This window comes from Microtus oregoni, unplaced genomic scaffold (genome assembly GCF_018167655.1).
Source record: "Microtus oregoni isolate MIOR12 unplaced genomic scaffold, Mior012 000064F_ref0000363, whole genome shotgun sequence".
Taxonomy (NCBI): Eukaryota; Metazoa; Chordata; class Mammalia; order Rodentia; family Cricetidae; genus Microtus; species Microtus oregoni.
The window spans coordinates 9,803,378-9,822,908 of record NW_024543874.1 but is presented as its reverse complement, the minus strand read 5'-3'; the positions used below and the strand labels follow the sequence as shown (position 1 = coordinate 9,822,908).

Sequence of the window (19,531 nt, the reverse complement as noted above, 5' to 3'; positions counted from 1 at the left end):
GGAGCAAGGAACATCTCATTTCTGGGAAGTCCCTTGGATATGTGAGTCTGGCAAGACAAACACCAGAACCATATGCTCTACTCCTGTCCCTTCTGAAAAGTGAGTGCCAGGCCAGGTCAGGCCAGGAGGGGAAAGGAAAGGGTGTCTCCACAGTATGCCAGAAACCCTGGGTAAGTTGTCTTCACACCACAATCAAATACAAGAGACCTCCCAGGAAGGTAGTGACTTCCCTGTCCAGATTACAGGGGCTAGCCTCCTTATAGTTCCCACCAAGTGTAGCCTTGACTAGTGTCTGAGATGCAGAAGAGAATTGGGATTTTCCACAAGGAGCAGACAGAAACTCTTTAGCTCATACCCTAATGTGCAATGATGGCCTGGAATTGCAGCCCAGATGCCCTTGGATCCCATCAGAGAGCTACCTCAGCCAGAGATTCACCACCAACCCCTGATTGCTCCCACAGTCACCACAAGCACCAGAGTAAAGGTTGTTTTGCACTTTGCAGTGTGTAGAAAACATATGCTCCCTTGATCCCTCCCAGGGCTCCCCAAACACGGTGCAGTGCCCCACATCCTATTCACAGTCTCATTGTGGCAGGGCTTGGTGGCTTCCCTCTTCTTCTTTTTTATTTGTTTGGGTTTTGTTGCTGGTTTGGTTGGTTTTGGAGACACGGTCTCACTATGTAGCTCTTGCCTGCCTGAACCTCACAGAGGTCCACCTGCTTTTGCCCACCAAGTGCTGAGATTAAAAGTCTGCACCACTGTGTCTAGTACAGAGGCCTCTTGTTCTTCCTGGCCACCCACTTAGACCTGAAATAATCACACAGAAACTGTATTTGCAATGCTGTTTGGCTAATAACTTAAGCATATTTCTGGCTAATTCATATTCTAAACTAACCCATCTCTATTAATCTGTATATTGCCACATGGCAGTGGCTTACCTGGTAATGTTCCCAGTGTCTGTCTCAGGCCGAAGATCCACGGCTTCTCCCTGACTCCACCCTTCTTTCTCCCAGCATTCAGCCTAGCCTTCCCTGCCTACCTAAATTCTGCCTTGCTATAGGTCCAAAGCAGTTTCTTTATTAATCAATGGTACAGAGGGAAATCCCATATCAACTGTTCCCAAGTTCCTTTCTAATCTTTGAGCCTCTGTGTCTAACACAGTTCATTGTCATGGTAAAATCCTCCTTGCATGACAGTTCCTTTCTCCCTATCCAATTTCTGTCATTTTACCCTCCCACTTCCTCCTATCCTGAGGAGCTAGGAGAGTCTGCAAGGATCCTGCAGGTCCGTCCACATTGGCTCTGTGTGTTGTTATGCATGATCACTAGAGGGCAGCAGACCCTCATCCTTCCTTAGAGCCAAAGGAAACAACATGAGCAAAATCAACTCTTGTGGAAAGAACATTCCGGGTAAAGGCCAACTTGGCAAATGTCACTCTGCTAAACCACAAAGGAATTACATGAAGCTTTATGTTCACTTTAAGCATCCCCCCCAAACAGACAAACAAACAACAAACAACAAACAAAAAAGCTGGGCAGTGGTGGCACAGGCCTTTAATCCTAGCACTTGGGAGGCAGAGGCAGGCGGATCTCTGTGAGCTCGAGGACAGCCTGGTCTATAAGAGCTAGTTCCAGGTCAGGCTCCAAAGCTACAGAGAAACCCTGTCTCAAAAAAAAAAAAAAAAAAAAAAAAAACAAAACTTTAAGCATCCCCCTCCTCCTGCCCCACTGCAAAGCTTACTGGTTCATTCAAGATTGCTGCTCCCTCTCCGACTGCAGTTTTCTATGGTTTTCTCAGTTCTGGAGCAGCCTGGATTTGCTAGCCTTTAGCTCTTCCCTCACAGGCACCTGCATGTGCTGGCTAAAGCTTTCACCTCATCAGTTTCATGAGATGGTTTTCTAGGCATTGACCTAGAAAACCCTGGTGCCCAGGGTAGGTAGGGACTGTCCTCAGAGTAGGCCTTCCTTATTAAGGAGGTGAGGGGAGTGGGTGGGCAGAGGGGAGTGGGCAGTTTCCCTCACCAAGGTATATCCTGTATGTCCCCTGTCCCCCAATCCTTCATGATCATTCTAAAAGCACAAGCACATTTTACTTCAGATTTCTATCAAGAAAACCATGTCCTGTGCAGTGTGCCCCTTACTTAGAACGTATAGACCAGATTGGGTTGCAGGGACACAGTGAACTCTCTGAGTCAGTTGAAAACAGGAACATATCTGTGTTTTGCTAGCTGGGGAGAAGCTTTGACTCACCTACGAGGTAGCACTGCATTCTGGGAGGAAGCAAATGATTTTTTTATGGTCTTACCTCCATCTTTGGAGCAGTCCAGGCTGAGTGAGGTGGTGGTGACGGTGAACCAGGAGGAAAACCTTCTGGATTTACCCCAAATTGGCTTTGTTCAATACTTCTGATTTTGGTCTTTGCAGAGAATAGACCTGCTCTAGCTTGCTTCCTGTTGCTGTGACAAACACCATGACTCAAAGCAGCTTGGGCAGGAGAAGGCTGATTTTGGTTTACAAGTTATAATCCATCCTAGAGAAGCCAGGCCGGAGCTCGCAGCAGGAACCTGGAAGCAGAAACTACTGCAGAGACCATCAAGGAAGGCTGCTTACTGCTCATCTCTCTGGCTTGCTCTGCTATCTCTCTTTACACAGTTCAGGTCCACCTGCCTAGGGATGGCACAGGCCACTGTAAACTAGGCTGTCTAATATCAATTAGCAATTAAGAAATGCCTCTCAGACAAGGCCATGGGCCAGCCTGTTATGAGCAATCATTTAGTTGAGGCCTCCTCCTCCCAGATGACTCTAGATTTTGGTCACCCTCACAGCAGAAGTTCACTGGGACAAAACCCAACTGGCTCTTCTGTTATGTGAACAGCTGTGCTCCCACAGCCTTCAGCCACATGGTGGCCCCCAAAGGCATCTCTAGAAAAGCTATGCCAGTGTGTTCACGCTGGCCCCACCCTAAGCTTCCGTGTTCATCGGTGAAGGGTGTTCTGAGTTTCCTCTCAGGCTTTACTGATAATACATGCGTTTAGAAACTTCTTTCTTCCTAGAAAAATAGGGAGATTGGGGTCTTAGTGACCTGGTGAATCCTTGACTCTCCTTGTGTGGCTCCTGGCCCTCTTTAGGATTCACTTCCACTGGCCTGAGGCTAGAGATGGCCACTTCATCCCACGAAGGAGCAGCTGGAGGAAGCCAGGTGGAGCCCAGAAGCTGCAAGACATCAATAGGACAGGGGGAAGGACCAAGGTATGTTTCCGTGTGTGTGTGTGTGTGTGTGTGTGTGTGTGTGCACTATCAAAACCTTTGGGGGAGTGTTTGGCCCATGGAAGGCAGCCTGTCCTTTGCCAGCTTTGATTTTAAGAGCCCGGGGACAGTTTTATCTAGGCAGGAACCATGTGATTCCAACTGAATCCAGACGGGTGTAGAATAAACTTCCGAAGAAAGTATGTGGGGCTGCTTCCTGCCAGGAGGTCTGTCAAGGAGGTGCCATACCCAAGGGGGAAGAAGAGTGTCGATTGGGAGGTCCGAGAGCCTAGCAGATGGCATCGCAGGAGTTGGGTTCTCAGGAAGTCATCAGGTGCTATGGGGATTGTGGGTTTCCTGAGGCAGATGGCAGAGTCTGTGTTCTAGATTCTCTCTTCTAACATTTCCCAGTCCTTGCACAGAAGATCAGTTAGTTATGTGTTGGAGGAAGTCCAATTTAATCTAAACGTCCCTTACCTGTGAACCCCCTCTTATGTTAACACACCCACTGGTTAGGACAAAATTTCTTTCTCCACTGGCCTCTGGGGGGGCACCTCTCTGACCTCCTTTCTCTGTGGCCACTTGTCCCTTGACGTGGGATGAATCCATGTGTCACAGAAGCTCCTCCCAATGGCTGAGCTCGTGGTACCCTCTGGCTGCATCCTGAGAAGACACAGAGAGGGACTTATGTACAGTCTTAACTGTCAGTATAGGGTGATGATTGTGTCCTGGTGGAAACATCTGCTCTCTGTCACCAAGACCTCTGTGCCATCAGAGTGTAAGGGCTTGGGGACTGGAAGCAAACATTTTGCTGAAGCTGGTGATGTCATCCTCACTTGACTCTACCTGTGGATTCCTGAAGCATGAATCATGGCTAGGGAGAAATGGCACCGTCTACTTCCACATGACCAGGCCCATGTACAAACTGTGGTCCCTCTGTGCCTGAGCCCCTTGCTGATAATTGGGTGACTGCAGGAAGAGGCTGACTGGCACCAACAGAGTGGGTCATACTATTGACTTGATAACCAAGGTCTCCCCTTTGCTGTGGTCAGTTTTCGATGAGCGCTCAGAAGTTCTCCTGGTTTACTTCCAGACACCTCTTCCAGACCAGCTTAGCCCTGATTCCCCAGGCATGCTGTTTCCAAATCTACACCACCCAGCCACATTGTTGGCTGGAGCCCACATGTTGGTAATAGTTGCATGTCTGACCATTTCTTCTTCTAGTGAAATGAACCAAGTGCACTGCTCAAAGTTCTGCCCACAGAGAGAATATCCTTCTGACATTGTCCCCAAGAGATGCCCAAGACTGGGCCACCCTGCTGTAGCTGTCCTCTCCTGGTGGTGCCTGCATATTATACAGAATCATCTATCAAAACCCAAGTCTCCCTTTGCTCTGTCAACTGATTGCAGGGGACTTCCTATGCGGTCACAGACTATGGCCTGGAGGGAGAAGGTGGTGTAGTTGGCGTAAGGGTATTGGGGATACTGCTTTGTGAAACCAGTTCATCCTTCTGATCACATACATAAGACTTCCATAGGATGGAGGGCTGGTTGTCCATCTACCTGATGGCCTGGTAGAGTGTCTTAGTGCATCCTTTACTGCTATCACCAGATATCTGAGGCTCCAAGTCCAAGATCAAGGGGTCCATGCCTGGCAAAAACCTTCAGATTGTGTTATACTATGATGAAGAAGTGAAGGGGGCAGGAGAGTGCATAGGAGGCAGCAGGAGGGGTACAAACTCACCTAAAATGAATACATCTTTGTGTATCACATAATTCATTGCCTGCAGAGGCCAAAAGAGGGAATTAGATCCTCTAGAACCGAGTTGCAAGTGGTTGTGAGCAACCACGTGAGTGCTGGGAACCGAACTCAGGTCCTCTACAAAAGCAGCCAGTGCTCTTAACTGTGAAGCCGGCTTTCTTGCCCCACAAACTCATTTTTATAATGATCCACTCTCCCCATAATCTGGAGCACACTTCCTCCAGGAGGGCATGGATCTGCTTGTGAGTGCAGAGTCCCTTTCCCAAAGCTTCTTCTCTTAGGTCATTCCCCAACATTGCTGAATGGTGAATGAAGTTCCCAGCTTTGGCGGAGGCATTCAAATCATAAAACTTGACCCCTAGACCTCAAGTTTGTGTCTGAGTCACAACCAGGGCATACTCATGTCATCTGAATCACTCCTGAGGTTTTAATATGCCATCCCAGCTTTAACCAGTCTTATCCAAAACAAATTAGGATGAAACTCCAGGCAGGGCTTATCCTGAGAAATTCTCCTCCAGCTGTGAACCTGGGAAGTCAAAACAAAGGCTTTCACTGCACAGCGGTGAGGCCAGTACAAGGCCGATTTTCCTATCTCAAAAGGGAGGTGTAGGCCAAAGTGGATAACAGATCACTTTAGCAGTCTAAAACCTAACAGGACAGACGACGTTAAACCTAAAGATTCTACAACTGTCTTTACTCATATGCTGCCTCTTGAACATGCTCAGGGTTTGGCCTCAACACTCCAGCAGCCCCATAGAACAGCTTCCCCGAGCTCAGCCTGGGCAGCAGCTCTCACAGGGAGTGAGACACCTGCAGCCGGCCCAAGCATAGCTTGGATGTGAGGGATACTGCTACCTCACATCTGTGTCTCTGAGGTGGTCTTTCCTCCATAGCTAATATTCTAAAGTGATATGTTTGACCATAGCTTCTTTTATTTTTTTTAAATAATTTATGCTTTGCATATTTTGGTGTGAAGATGTCAGATCCCCTGGAACTGGGGCTATAGACAGTTGGGAGCTGCCATGTGGGTGCCAGGAATTGAACCCAGGTCGTCTGGAAAAGCAGTCAGTGCTCTTAACAGATGAGCCAGCCCCCTGACCATTGCTTTTTTAGCTTTGATATTTGGAGCCACTCCCAGGGAAAACCTAGGCCCAAACTGAAGGGAATTCATGGATATCAGGAAGTACATTGACTCCGTGTGGGCGTGAAGGGGCCAAGTACATGCAGTAAAAGCACTGCAAACTTTGGTGATTCGTCACAGATTGCTTTCTAACATTTTTGTCCATGCTTTTCTTCATTTTCTAAATATGGTTGAGAAACATGTTATTGCTAGTGAATGAGGAACCCTCTAAGGAGACAAGCCATTGTGGAATTCTATGAAGGAAGCACACGTTTAGCAACGACCACTTCTGAGATGAGCTCACGGCGATTTCGTGTTCTTCCTTAAAATGTTTATATTAGGCCGAGTCCTCTAAAATAAATATCAAAGTTTATAGTCAGGACCACATGGGCCAGGGATAAGGCTTAGTTTGTAGAGTGCTTGCCTGGAAAGCATGAAGCCCTTGGTCCAACTCCTGCTGTAGGCTAGGTGAGCTGGTGAGTGAGCGCAGGCGCTCTGCTTCTCTCAGTCGCCGTGATTGCAAGCACGTGCTACCATAGACCTCCAGGCCTCAAACTAGCAAAGCAAGACCTTACAGCGGAGCTGCCTTGCAACCCAGTGGTTTAAATTCTCAGGGAACAAGGAAGACCACCTTCCTGTGGTCCCCTCTCCACTTGCCGTGGGTGGAGCACTGACGCTCAGCTCTTGTCTCAACAGCACCGGAGGGGGCCAGGAGGACAATATCAAGGGGAACCTGGAAACATCCACGCTGCGGCTCCTGCTGTTAGGGAAACGTGGCGCAGGCAAAAGCGCCACAGGAAACACCATTCTGGGTAAAGCCGTGTTCGAGTCCAGGTTCAGTGACCACATGGTGACCAACCGGTGCCAGAGTGAGAGTGTGACCTTGAGAGAGAAGCGGGTCGTTGTCATCGACACCCCGGATCTTTTCTCCTCACTGTCCCGTGCAGAGGTCAGGCAGCAGAACCTGCAGCAGTGCTTGGAGCACTCGGCTGATGGTCTCCACGCGCTGCTCCTGGTCATTCCCATTGGCCACTATACTGAGGAGGACAGGGAGACCATTCAGAGCATCCGTGCTGCGTTTGGCCCTAAAGCCTCCAGTCACATGATTGTTGTCTTCACTCGGGAAGATGAGCTGGGTGAAGACTCGCTGAAGGACTACGTGGAAAGCAAGAGCCCTCTTAAGGAGTTGCTTGGAAACATTGGAGATCGATACTGTGCTCTCAACAACAAGGCAGACAGGAAGCAGCGGGAACAGCAGGCGTCCCGGCTCCTAGATCTGACTGAGCGGTTGGTGGAGGAAAGCCCAGAGCCATATTTCGTGCCCTTGACAATGGAAGGCTGTGGAGTCCAGGTAGGACTGGTGGGAGGAAGGTAGTCCTAGATCAGTGGACTATCTTGTGTGTTTACAGGTTTGCTTTGTTTAGGGAGATGTGTTTACATGCTGTCCGGCGGCGTTACTCAACCGGTGGCTTATGTTTGAGGGTTGAACGACTCTTTCACAGGGGTCTTATGGGGTCGCATATTGATATTTACAATATAGTTCTTAACAGTAGCAAAGTTACACTGGTGATGTTTGGGGTCACCACAACATGAGGAACTGTATTAAAATGTCTCAGCATTAGGAAGGTTGAGAACCTCTGCTCTGGAGCAATAGGAACCATCAAACTGCTTGAGTGTCAGCCTGGGACCTTTGGACTTACCTGGAAAGTTAATGGGAGACAAAACCTTGTCTCCTGTGGCCCCTCATGGTACTGAACACACTGGACTCTACACAGCCTTTCTTTAGACTTCACAGGAAAAAAAAACAACAGCAACAAAAACCCCACCCAGTCTTGTTTTTTCCCCACTTCTCCTTCTGGCTGTTTCAAAGTCTTCCGAGTCTCTTTCCTGTCTCTGGCCCAAAAGACGATGTTCTCAGTGCCTCCTTAGACTCTCCTTCATTTCTTCATGTTCTTCCCAGAAGACCCCTCACTTTTAGGTCCTGGAGGACCATCTGTGGTCCTCGGTTTCTAAAGCTGTAGCCTTAGCTCAGCTCTGTTCTGCCAGCTCAGGCTCTGTCGGACCCTGACACTAACTCACCCTTGGCTTGCTCAAACCTGTCACCACCCAGCACCCTAAAATCTCTTAGAGTCCCGCCTTCCTCTCCGCTTAGCCAATGGTTGTGTTGCTCCCCACAGAGCCTTAGCTCTGAAACTATTGCTCTCTGACGTCCCTGGAATCACTGAAGGTCTAGTGACATCAGCACTTCTGCCCTCTAACGTACTGACAGTTTTCACCTCACTCACGTATGGACGTCCTCCACTTCATGTCACATATAATCGCCAGCTGTTAGTCACATTTCATTCTTTAACGTGGGAGGAAAATGCATTTGCTACCAAGGCAGTTACAGAAATGCAGACTTCCTGTGACGAGCTGACACCCAACGGAGTGGTTTCTGCACAGACGCCAGGTCCTCACCACATGGGGTGAGCAGGTGAACATCAGTACAGAGGCTTCTGCAAGGCAAGGGTCAAACAGAAGGTGAACCGTGGCACCATCTGCTCAGAGAGAAGCCACAAAACTGATGACGAATGAATCTAAGCAGAATGGCAGCAAGAGAGAAGTCAGCATTTACTGAGCACCTACTAAAGGCCAGACTCACACATCACCAAATACTTGCGTGAACGCCATGTAAGGCTGTTCTACAGATGAGGAAACAGGCTCATGACATCTTGTCTCCTACGCTGATGTGTGCTTTGTGTCTCTTCCCTGAGTGAAGCGTGACACAGGGATGCCAGCAAAGAGAAGAAGCTCAGAATGACTCCCACAAGAAAACCTTGCTTAAAATGCTCAGCATCTTCTCACTGATCTTAAGACTCAGCTTGGTTGCTTGCCCTGTATCCTGCTTTCTATGCTGGTCTCACTGGCCTTCCCTCCCGTCTTGGGTTATGCTCATGCCCACTCTGGCACTGTGCACCTGCATAGCTGCCTCTGCCTTTCTTCCCACCGTGCACCAGCTCTGTTCTGTGGATCTAACCACTCAGCATCAACTCACTTCCTCCATCTCCTCGGCCTCTTGACTCTCTCATCCCTGCTTGGCTCCTCACTTCTCTGCCCTCAGGATACCGCTTATGTCAGTCACTACCAGCTCAAGGCGCTCCTGTAGATACAGTTACAATAGCTGCCTCCCTCCGAAGCCCATGAGGATAGAAAACACCCATTCTGTTAACCACACTGCCAAGTCTTGTGGAAAAACGATGTCATAAGATGTACCTGGAATTTGCTATGGAGATTAAATGAGATGCTTAAAAAGTTGTTAATAAAGAGATGTTTAGTATTTCTTAGCTGTTGCTATTGAGATGTGTGGGGTTTAGAGGGATTATGAATATTAAGGATTTCAGGGGCTGGAGAGATGGCTCAGTGATTAAGAGCATTTACTGCTCTTGCTGAGGACCTGAGTTCAGTTTCTGGTACCCATATGGGGGCTCACAACCATCTGTAGCTCAGTTTCAGATCTGTCACCCTCTGTTCGCTCCCACAGTCACTGCACACGTGGGATTTGCATACAAAGATGTCGGCAAAACACACATGTAAAATAAAAATGATAGATAAATCTTTTAAAAATATTAAGGATTTTAGCAATCCAAAAGGGAAAATATATAAAGATAATCTGTACAAAGATTCTTACCACAGCGTCTTTTGAAGTAGCAAAACCAGAGATAACCCAAAGACCCACCACTGAGAGGACAGCTACATCAGTTGCATATGTCCACAGTGTAGGGTAGACGCACCAACCATAAGGAGCGGGTAGTACCATCTAAATTAACTTGTGTAGGTGTGAAGTTTATGATACCTAGTAAATTGCTGACCAGGAAGCCCCATGAATCTCGCCTATGTGTGTGGACTCTTGTGCATATTTGTAAAAGCATAGAGAAATATAGAGGGATATGTAAGCATTGACAGCTGTCTCTTTTAGGTTGGATATGGAAGATTATTAATTTTTTATATCATGCATAGCATATTTACATTGAAACAATGAGAAAGAGAGCTAGAAAGATAAAAAGAGAGGGGGAGAATCAAATACATTAAAGACGTCTCCTGAGAACAGGTAAGGAAGCAGAGGCAGACTCTTCTGACTGGTCTGAACATCAAGAGATAAGATTAGAATGAAGCCCAGGAGGTTTCCAGGAATAGCCCATCTGCAAGACTGAAAGGCATTGTTTTCATGTTAATTATGTGTTTGATTTTTCACACCTGGTGGGGTGTTCTCAATTTAACTTCCCATCAGAGGCTCAGTCACCACCCCAGAGAGCAGCAAGGGAATGGGGTGCTGGGAATGCCTCCATCTCTGGGAACGTGCTCAACAGCATCAGCGAGACTGAAAACTGGGCAGGAGCACAGAGAAACCTGAGGACCATGACCTTACTGTGACCTCTTCCTCCTCAGCAGATATTCTGTCTCCAGTTGTCTGTCTGTCTGTCTGTGATTGCGCAGAAGACTGTATTCTTAGCTATGTGTATGTCATTTTCCCCTTTATCTTTTAGGCTTGTGGGAATAAAGCTACATATGAAGGAGGGGACAATCTGCGTGGTAAGTCGATCACCCAAGCTTTTAGACTCATGTCTACATTCTTTTAATGCATTGCCCAGCCAAAGTAAGGTGGAAAACTAATGAATCAGAAACGAAAGGTCCTTGGAGACCCAGCGGCTCCCGGAGGACTCCTGCAGGCAAGGTGGGGCACTGCGATGGTCCTAGCCTCCCCTGTTCTGTGTATGGAGTCAGCCTTACTTTCCATGGCTTTCCCCCTAACTCTGTCTCTTCTTCCTGGTCACGAGTCTCTTATTCCTGATGGCGACCAGGGCACTCCTCATGGACGGCACTAGCTCACAGCATCTTTGTATGAATTTCCAACAACTGTGTGTCTTGTGCAGCAGCACAGGCCGGTACACAATAGTAAGCAGAATGCCTGCAGTGAGGACACACAAGGCTTCTGAAGCCACAGATGCATTTTGAGCTTCTTTCTGGGTCAGCCCTGTGGAAAAACTGAAAATCTCAAAGTGAAGCTCACAGACTGGGAAGTACCACAAAATAACAAAAATGTCATTTATGAAATTTAGTAATAATAATTAGTAGTAATAATTAAAACTGACGTTGTGGATTAGGAAATAACATACATGTACTTCAAGCCTCAAAGTCTATAAACTTATATGTACAGCCCATGTACAGTTTATAGCATCTCGGCATGGATATAGCAACTAGCGGCCATGGAAGGCACTCTTTTTCACAAGATCATCAAATGAAGGTGTCTTGTCAACACATTGAGTTTTCAGGCCTTGGGGATTAAAAATTCAGCCAATGCTGTTTAGGAAAACCCTCAGGACATGCATGTGCCGATGGCTGATCTAACCCAGGGGACACCTCAGCCCGCGGGGCTGGAGAGAACTTGCAGTGGCACATGGCTTGATTAGGTGGCTCCAAGGAAGTCTTTGGACTGGGTGCTAGTAAGCAGTGGGGGGTAATTCTACAACTAGAAACTCTAGGGGTTATTTTGTCCTCAGGATGACAAGGTTAGAGAAAGGCCACTGCTGTCCTTGTAGTCGCTAGAGGGATATTTTGGAGCTGATGACATGCTGCATATGGCCATGGTCCGGGAGCGCTGGTATCTACCATGGGACTGATGGCGGCTGAGAAAGAAGACACCGCCTCTAGGTCTGCTGTCTTCTTCCCAGCACCTGTGTCATTTGAAAAGAAATAACAAATGGAATAATATGATACTTTTTTTCCTTTAGTGTTCCTTGGTGGTGGTGGTGGTGGGGGGGTTTACAAGACAGTGGTTTCTGCAAGGGCTTTTTCACAGACCCTTTGTTTTTGGCTAATCCTCCTTCCACCCCCTCATCTCTCCAATATGCACACCCCTTCGTCCTCAAGCTTCTCTCCTCTCATCTACTTTCCTTCTACCTATGTTCTACCATCCCTGCCTCTGCAAGGGAACCTACCTTCATACTCCTTCCCAGTTGCTGCTTCCACAGAAACTCCACACCAAACCAGCAGAACTACGAAGTTCAAGCTTGGCTCCACATATGAGAGAGAAGACAAGACGTTTGTCTGTGGCCCTGGGTTACACCACTCAGTATAACTACCCCCAGTTTCATCTATCTACCTGTGACCTTCATTTCTCTTCGTGGCTGAATAATATCGCATTGTGTATATGTATGAACATATGTGTGTCATATGTTCATGGTCCATTCGCTGGCTGATGAATAGCTAAGTTTCCCCCATTTCTTAGCTATTGCGAACGGAGCAGCAATAATCACAGATGAGCAGAGATCTCTGCAGGGTGGTATAGAGTCTGCTGGGTATATGGCAGGTGTCGAATGGATGGGTCAGAGGGCAGTTTTATTTCCATTTCTTTTGAGAAACCTCCAGACTGAATTTCAAGACATCTGTACCACTTTTTACCCCCAAACACTATGCAAGGGTTTGTTCCCTTCCTCCACATGCACACCAGCATGTGTGGTCATTTGTGTTCTTGATGGCCATTCTGACTAAGGTTATAATACTCTTTGGGTAAAGGGAAATGCATGACACTTGGCTTATGTGGCTTGGGGGAGCACTTGAGAAGCAGCCATATTTGTATGGAAACCTGAGTAAGCAGCTTGTGTGGACAGTAGGGTGAGGGGCTCTTTGCTATGTGCAGGGTGTGAGGGCAAGGGGGAAGTGTGGGGAGCAGGACTCAAAGCCGGACTCAAGTTTTCCTCAACCATGAACCCTTTGTAGCTGCTCCATGCCTGTCAAGTTACCGGAGACTGCCCGGGTGTTATCCTCTCTCACCCTTTCAACAGACTGGGGCATCCTACCCTGTGTGTTCTGAGAGTCAGAGGAGAACAATTTGCCCAAATGGCAGAGGGATGTAGCAAGGACTCATTGTTTTGTTTTCTAGGTCCATCTAGACCTAATTTTATTCTTCTTTATATCCAAATAAGACTGATGGACGTGTATGTGTGTGTATGTGTACACACACATATACACATCACATTTGTGGTTGAGTGTTCTCATTTGTATATGTGTACATGAGTGTGTACAGGTAAGTGTGAACATGCTTGTGTATTGTGTAAACGTGCAGGCCTGAGGACAACCTCCGTGTATCACCTTAGGTACCATGCACTTTTTTTAAAAATATTTATTTATTTATTATGTATACAATATTCTGTCTGTGTGTATGCCTGCAGGCCAGAAGAGGGCACTAGACCCCATTACAGATGGTTGTGAGCCACCATGTGGTTGCCGGGAATTGAACTCAGGACCTTTGGAAGAGCAGGCAATGCTCTTAACCTCTGAGCCATCTCTCCAGCCCGCATGCACTTTTTTATTGAGACAAGATCTAGTCCTGGCCTGGAGCTCACCCTGTAGATAAGACTACCTGGCTAAAGTGCTCTACGATCTACCTGTCTCTGCCCCCAAGTGCTGGGATTCCAAGTGTGCACCATCACGCTTGGATTTTAATTTTTCCATGGGTTTAGGATGTTGACCTAGACTCCCCATTCTTACAAGGCAAGTTGCTTAGCAACTGACTTGTTTCCTAATCCCCCATACCACATTTTCTTCATTTAACTGTTGTTGGTTTCTAGGCTTATTATTATATTGTAAATAATGAGACAATAAACACAAATGGTTAAGCATTTTTTGCATGTTAATTAGAAAGTTAATATAAAAATAATATCCTCTCCTCTGTGAAGAACATTAGTTCTTACAGCCTCCTCTCATAGACAACCATTGCAAACTTCCATAAACACAGATGAATTTGTCCTGTTCTGAACTTCAGATAATGGAGCCATACACAATGTCAGTTTTGTGTCTGGATTCTTGCACTCAGCATGAGTTTCATACATGTTTAAAAAAACCCAAACAAACCAACAGCTGGGTATTTGTTGTGTGAGTATAAGGCTAAGGGATATTTAATAACCAGGTTGTCACAGCCCTTGCCTTAGCCCATGACATCATGCTTTCTTATTTGCTTTTGAAGAATGAGGGACAGCGGAAGTTCAATTTAGCAAAGCCATTCTCCTGGGAAATCCTGGGCTTCCCATAGTCCTTCTAGTTCATTCCTCCTTCCTGTGGTTTCTACCTGGGTGGCTGGGCTCTGCCCGAGGAGAAAGGCCTGCTTAGGCAGAGGGTGAGGCTTTGTAGAGTAGTTCACAGCTGTATTCAACGGCAGGAGGAGACACTGGGTCTATTTTTTATTTTTATATGTTTTGTCTCACAGGTACAAAGAGGAAAGAGTCTCAGCTTACAGGACATGATGAGGATGTGGAGATGCCGGAACTGAGGGTCCTCCTCATGGGGAAGCACGGTGTTGGGAAAAGTGCGGCAGGAAACATCATTCTGGGGAAGTGGCCCTTTAAGACTCAGTTCAGTGAGCAGCAGGTCACCAAGGACTTTGTCTCCCATAGCAGGATCTGGAACAGGAAGAAATTTCTGGTCATTGATTCTCCAGAGATCTCATCGTGGAAGCCTGATGCAGCTGATGTCAAGAAACTCACCTTTCCAGGTCCCCATGCCTTCCTGCTGGTGACACCACTGAGCTCTTTGATAAAGTGTGACGACAAGATGTTCAACCCCATCAGACATATTTTTGGAGAAAAATTCACCAAGTTCACAATTATTCTCTTTACCAGGAAAGAAGATTTAGAGGATCAGGCTCTAGATGAATTTATAAGTAAAAATAGTCATCTACGGGACCTCAGCTTGAAATTTGGAGAAAGATACACTGCTTTCAACTACCGGGCAACTGTGGAGGAGGAGCAGAGCCAGGTGGACAAACTCCTGAGCCAAGTCGAGAGCTTGGTGCAGCGCAATGGCAACAAGCCTTGCATCTTCAGAGAGAAAGGTACAGCTGGGCATAGCAAACGGTTTTGGGATCCAGCGCTTGAGTGTAAGGCATGGTCTAGAGCTATTACTTTTTGAAGGAAGTGCAGAGAGTGAGAAAAGGTCTAGGCTGGAGGTGTAGCTCAGTACAGTGCTTACCCAATTTGCACTAGGGTTGATCCCCAGCAGATCATCAGCTGGGTGTGATGGTGTATGCCTGTAGTCCCAACACTTGGGAATCAGAGTCAGGAGGACCAGGAGTTCAAGTTCATTGATTGAATCGTGAGTTCAAGGTCAACCTGGGTTATAAATAAGACCCTGTCTCAAAACCAATTAACAGAAACTTACTTTGGTGTCTTCTTCAAATTATCCTAAAGGTACAAGTTTTTTTAATGTACACTCTCATGGCCCGTCTTTAGTTCCTTCCTGACCCCATCCCACGTCTCCAGCATGGAGACCTCTCCCGATCCCCTTGCTGTCTGCTGTTGCCAGGACTCAGCACTCAGCTCAGTGATGACAGTTTCAGGTCACTGTTTTGCTTTTCTGTTTTCTTAACCCAGAACCCTCTCTGGGTTATTTATTCTTCCCTGCTTTGGAGATGGGGAAACTAGAAGAAAGTGTAAGTAGGGCTTGGAAGATGACTCACTGACTAACAAGCATGAAAACCTGAGTTTGATCCCCAGAACTCATGTCAAAAAAGCCAGGTGTGGCAGCGAATGCTGCGTTCCTGGTACTGGACCACACAGATTCCTGAGACTTGCTGGCCAGCCGTCCTTACCTACTTACCAAGTTTCAGGCTAGTGAGACTCTGTCTCTAGAACCAAGGTAGCCTGCAGCTGAGCAATGACAGCTGTGGTTGTCCTCTGACCTCTCTATGAATACCATTCATGCATATGTATACCTGCACATACATGTGCATCTAAACATACATTATATGAACACCCTTATATGCATGTAGCAGGGAGAGCAAGAGAGTTAGGAGCTAAGACATGACAAGGACAGAGAGCCTGGATGCTTGTGGCAGATGGGAACCATGTGGCACTAGATGAGGTGATTCCAGCTGTTACCTGTTGAGGAAGGAACTGCCCATCTTGTCCACACTTCCTGCTCTATGGACCTCACCTGGGGTCTTTCCCATTTCTACTCCTCTCTTCTCTTCCGACTCAGATGTGCTTACCCAGGAAGACTAGTGCCCCAAACAGCTGTCTCTGTTTATGGCCCATTATACATCCCACCTGGAGGAGCTACCTAAAGAAGTCTAGGGAAATAGGAAAGCCAGGAGAGAGCATTGGAGAAACTCAGTTTGAAACAGGTTTTAGAGAATAGGAAGGTTTAGACGGTTGGGGGGAAAAGGGAGACACCACAGAGAGTACACACCGGAAACTTCAAGAAAAGAAATATGACCGGCTGAGCATGCCTCTTAGGAGAAGATAAGAATGGCCTTCACGGAAACAGGGCTTCAAGTGGCAGGAAGAGTGGATTAGACAGACTTGACTACCGAGTCAATGCACGACATGAGTGCTGAAGCATGTGTGTGAGTGTGTGCTTGCGTGTGTGCATGTGCACGTATGTTTTGCCTGTGCTGGTGCAGATCAGTGATCTATTTTAACCCTTTAAGCATAGCTATGAGACTGGGTTCAGCAGGAATAGCTCACCAGCTGTCCTGGAAGGAAGACCGAGATGGGCTTTCCTCCCTCTTTGGTTTGAGGTAGACATTAGTGATTGACAAGGAGCTCATGATGGAGGACCACTGAGAAGAAACACAGTTCAAAGTGCAAAGGCACCAGGAACACCCAGAAGGGTAAATATAATCAGATCTATGCACCTACAGATACTTATTTATAGGGAACCTTCTCTTCCATCGCCAACACCACAAACAACAATGTTCCTGGGCAGTTATTTTAACCAGGAAGTTTCTTTGACTCACCATTGAAAGAAACAGTGAGGTTCATCCTGCTTTTAGTGAATTTTAGTATGAGACAACCAACACAACTGGTAATCCACTCATAGAATGTGAATAGATGCTTTTTCCCCCCTGAAAATCTAATTGTATGGACTAGATTTTTGAATACTCAAAGACATTTTGCTATGATTATTAGGAGCTTGCAGTAGGGGGACTTACTCACAGTAGGAACAGAAGGTAAGAATGAAATGTGTGGACTAGACCCAGCAAAGGTAAGAGGCAAAGATAAGGTCACTGTTTCTTTTAGGTACCAGGGATTAAGATGAGGTCCTAGAGAAGGGAGCAGAGTAGATCCAGAGGCAGGAGGTATGCTATCTTCATAGATGAACAGTGGACAGAGCATTGTCCAAGTCCCTCCGTTGAGTTCATAGACCACATGAACTGGACACACCAGTCTCATGTGTGGGTAGAGCCGCTGGGGGATGCCTGGTGAGCTTCAGGATGAAACTAGTGCTGTGAATAACTTGGAAAGATGAGTTCTGCATTTTCCTGAGTCCTTCCCAATTTCCTCTACAACAGAACTCTTAAACATCATCCTCTTAGGAAGGAGTGGTACTGGGAAGAGTGCAACTGGGAACACTATTTTGGGGAGATCTGCCTTCCTGTCTCAACTTGGAGCTCAGCCCATCACCAGTAGGAGCCAGAGCGACAGGACGACCGTGGACTGGCAGGATATTGTGGTGGTGGACACTCCATCATTCAGCCAGCTGCCTGATCTTCAAAAAGATCCTTCCAGGTTAAAGGAGGAGGTCAATTACTGTTTATCTCTCTGTGAGGAAGGAATGAAGGTTTTTGTCCTGGTACTCCAGCTGGGGCGGTTCACCCAGGAAGATGAGGCAGTGGTGGAACAACTGGAGGTCATTTTTAAAGAAAAAGATATGAGAGATATGATTGTGTTGTTTACACGGAAGGAGGATCTAGGGGATGGAGACCTTCATGACTATACTAGTAACACAAAGAACAAAGCCCTTAAAAGAATACTTAAGAAGTATAAAGGGCGAGTTTGTGCTTTTAATAACAAAGAAACCGGTCAAGACCGGGAGACCCAGGTGAAAGATCTGCTGGCAATAGCCAATAGTCTCAGGGATGACCATTCCGATTCGTGGGTGCATGTTGGCCATCAAATTAAAACAAAAATTACTAGTGTGTTTAAATAATGAGCTCAAGTGAGCAATCAAAAGGTCCAGGACATAGGGATGCCATCAGACAGAGGTGGGTGGGATAAGGGATGGCGGGACTGGTGGGATGGTTCCCCTCAAAGAAAGTCCATGACTTTAAAGACTGAAGGATAAATGCATCTCATGTTGGATATAGGTGTTTGGATGAATAAATTGTCAAGTAAGGTCAAGCAGTGGGGAATTAGAGGACAAAGAGAATAAGGTAGAAAATATTGGAAATGTTTTGAATATCAAGATAATATTAAGGGTCAAAACCATGTTGCCAGGTCAGACAGAGTCAGGATTGACATCATGACCAAGGCTCAGGTCAATGTTGAGCCCCAATAAGATAGTACCTCAAGAACCAGGGGATCCAGACAGATACAGACATGCACACACATGCATGCACACATACACACACACACAGACAAGGCCAGCATTCTTGGGCATGGCAGAAAGTGGATATGAACATCAACATTACAACTTCATTCTGTCTTTGTGCCCTGCTTCACTACTAGTGTGAAATTTATTTCCTGGTGTTTTGTGCATGGCTGAGAAGATCTACTGGAAGTGCTTGAGGTGGACCATATGTGAGATGAACAATATGAAACCATCTCCAAAGTGTATTAACGATCAGGCATTTTAAATATCCGCTACTTTCATATGTACCTTGAGGATAAGATAAAAAACATATGTGTTTAGTTAGCTTCAAGATTAACCTATTGGTAGGATAATGAAGTCTCAGAATTGATATGTTTTTGTTATTATACTTTATCTTAGGCAAAAGGTCAAGAAGTGATTCTGCTATAATTGAATGCCACATCCGTCTTAACACAGTAATTTGTAGAAAGTGCTTGTATAAGTATATCACATTGGATGAGATAATAAAGATGAATTGGATTGTGACTTCACACTTTCCTTCTGATGACATTTTTTCTGGTTTAGGGAAAGAGCCTAATTTCTCTTCTTCTTCTTCTTCTTCTTCTTCTTCTTCTTCTTCTTCTTCTTTTGTAAACTGCCTTAACCTTTGTGGGGAGAGGATAGCTAGATTGGGAGATGGTGAGTGCTTTGCTAGGCTGGCCTGTCATTGCCTAGTGGAGGCCAAGCCAGTGGCAACAAAGGATGGTGGCCAGACCCAGGGATAAATCTGTGGACTGTGCTTTTCTATCCATGAAATAGAGTAGACAGAGATGGCAGGAGAAATGGGACCTGATTATGTTTTTCTTGGACTGTGGATTTTACTGACATAAAACAGAATATCCTGTATACCTGGTATCAATATATAAAAAATGAGCTAAATTAACACAGTAAAATGGTCAATGAAAAAAATCAAACAATCAGAGTTATATTTTCCCCCTCAATCCGTAACATTTTTTCCCGTTGGAATGGAGTTGGCTAAAACAACACCACGACTTCTGGAGGCCCCTGCAAAGCAAGGCA

The 19,531-nt window shown here is 46.4% G+C and overlaps 1 protein-coding gene across 2 annotated transcripts; it reads left to right on the top strand.

Moving 5' to 3' along the window:
* The first annotated feature begins 3,150 nt into the window (after positions 1-3,150).
* Gimap8 (GTPase, IMAP family member 8) lies at positions 3,151-19,002 on the top strand. 2 transcript variants are annotated; one of them, XM_041640680.1, is made up of 5 exons: positions 3,151-3,248; positions 6,824-7,478; positions 10,651-10,696; positions 14,370-14,993; positions 17,478-19,002. In XM_041640680.1, exons 1-5 carry the CDS (start codon positions 3,157-3,159, stop codon positions 18,089-18,091), a joined length of 2,031 nt encoding a protein of 676 aa, XP_041496614.1. In that variant the 5' UTR covers positions 3,151-3,156; the 3' UTR covers positions 18,092-19,002. The 2 variants fall into 2 exon arrangements, with proteins under 2 accessions (XP_041496614.1, XP_041496613.1); XM_041640679.1 differs by having other exon boundaries at positions 17,454-19,002.
* Positions 19,003-19,531: the final 529 nt, after the last annotated feature.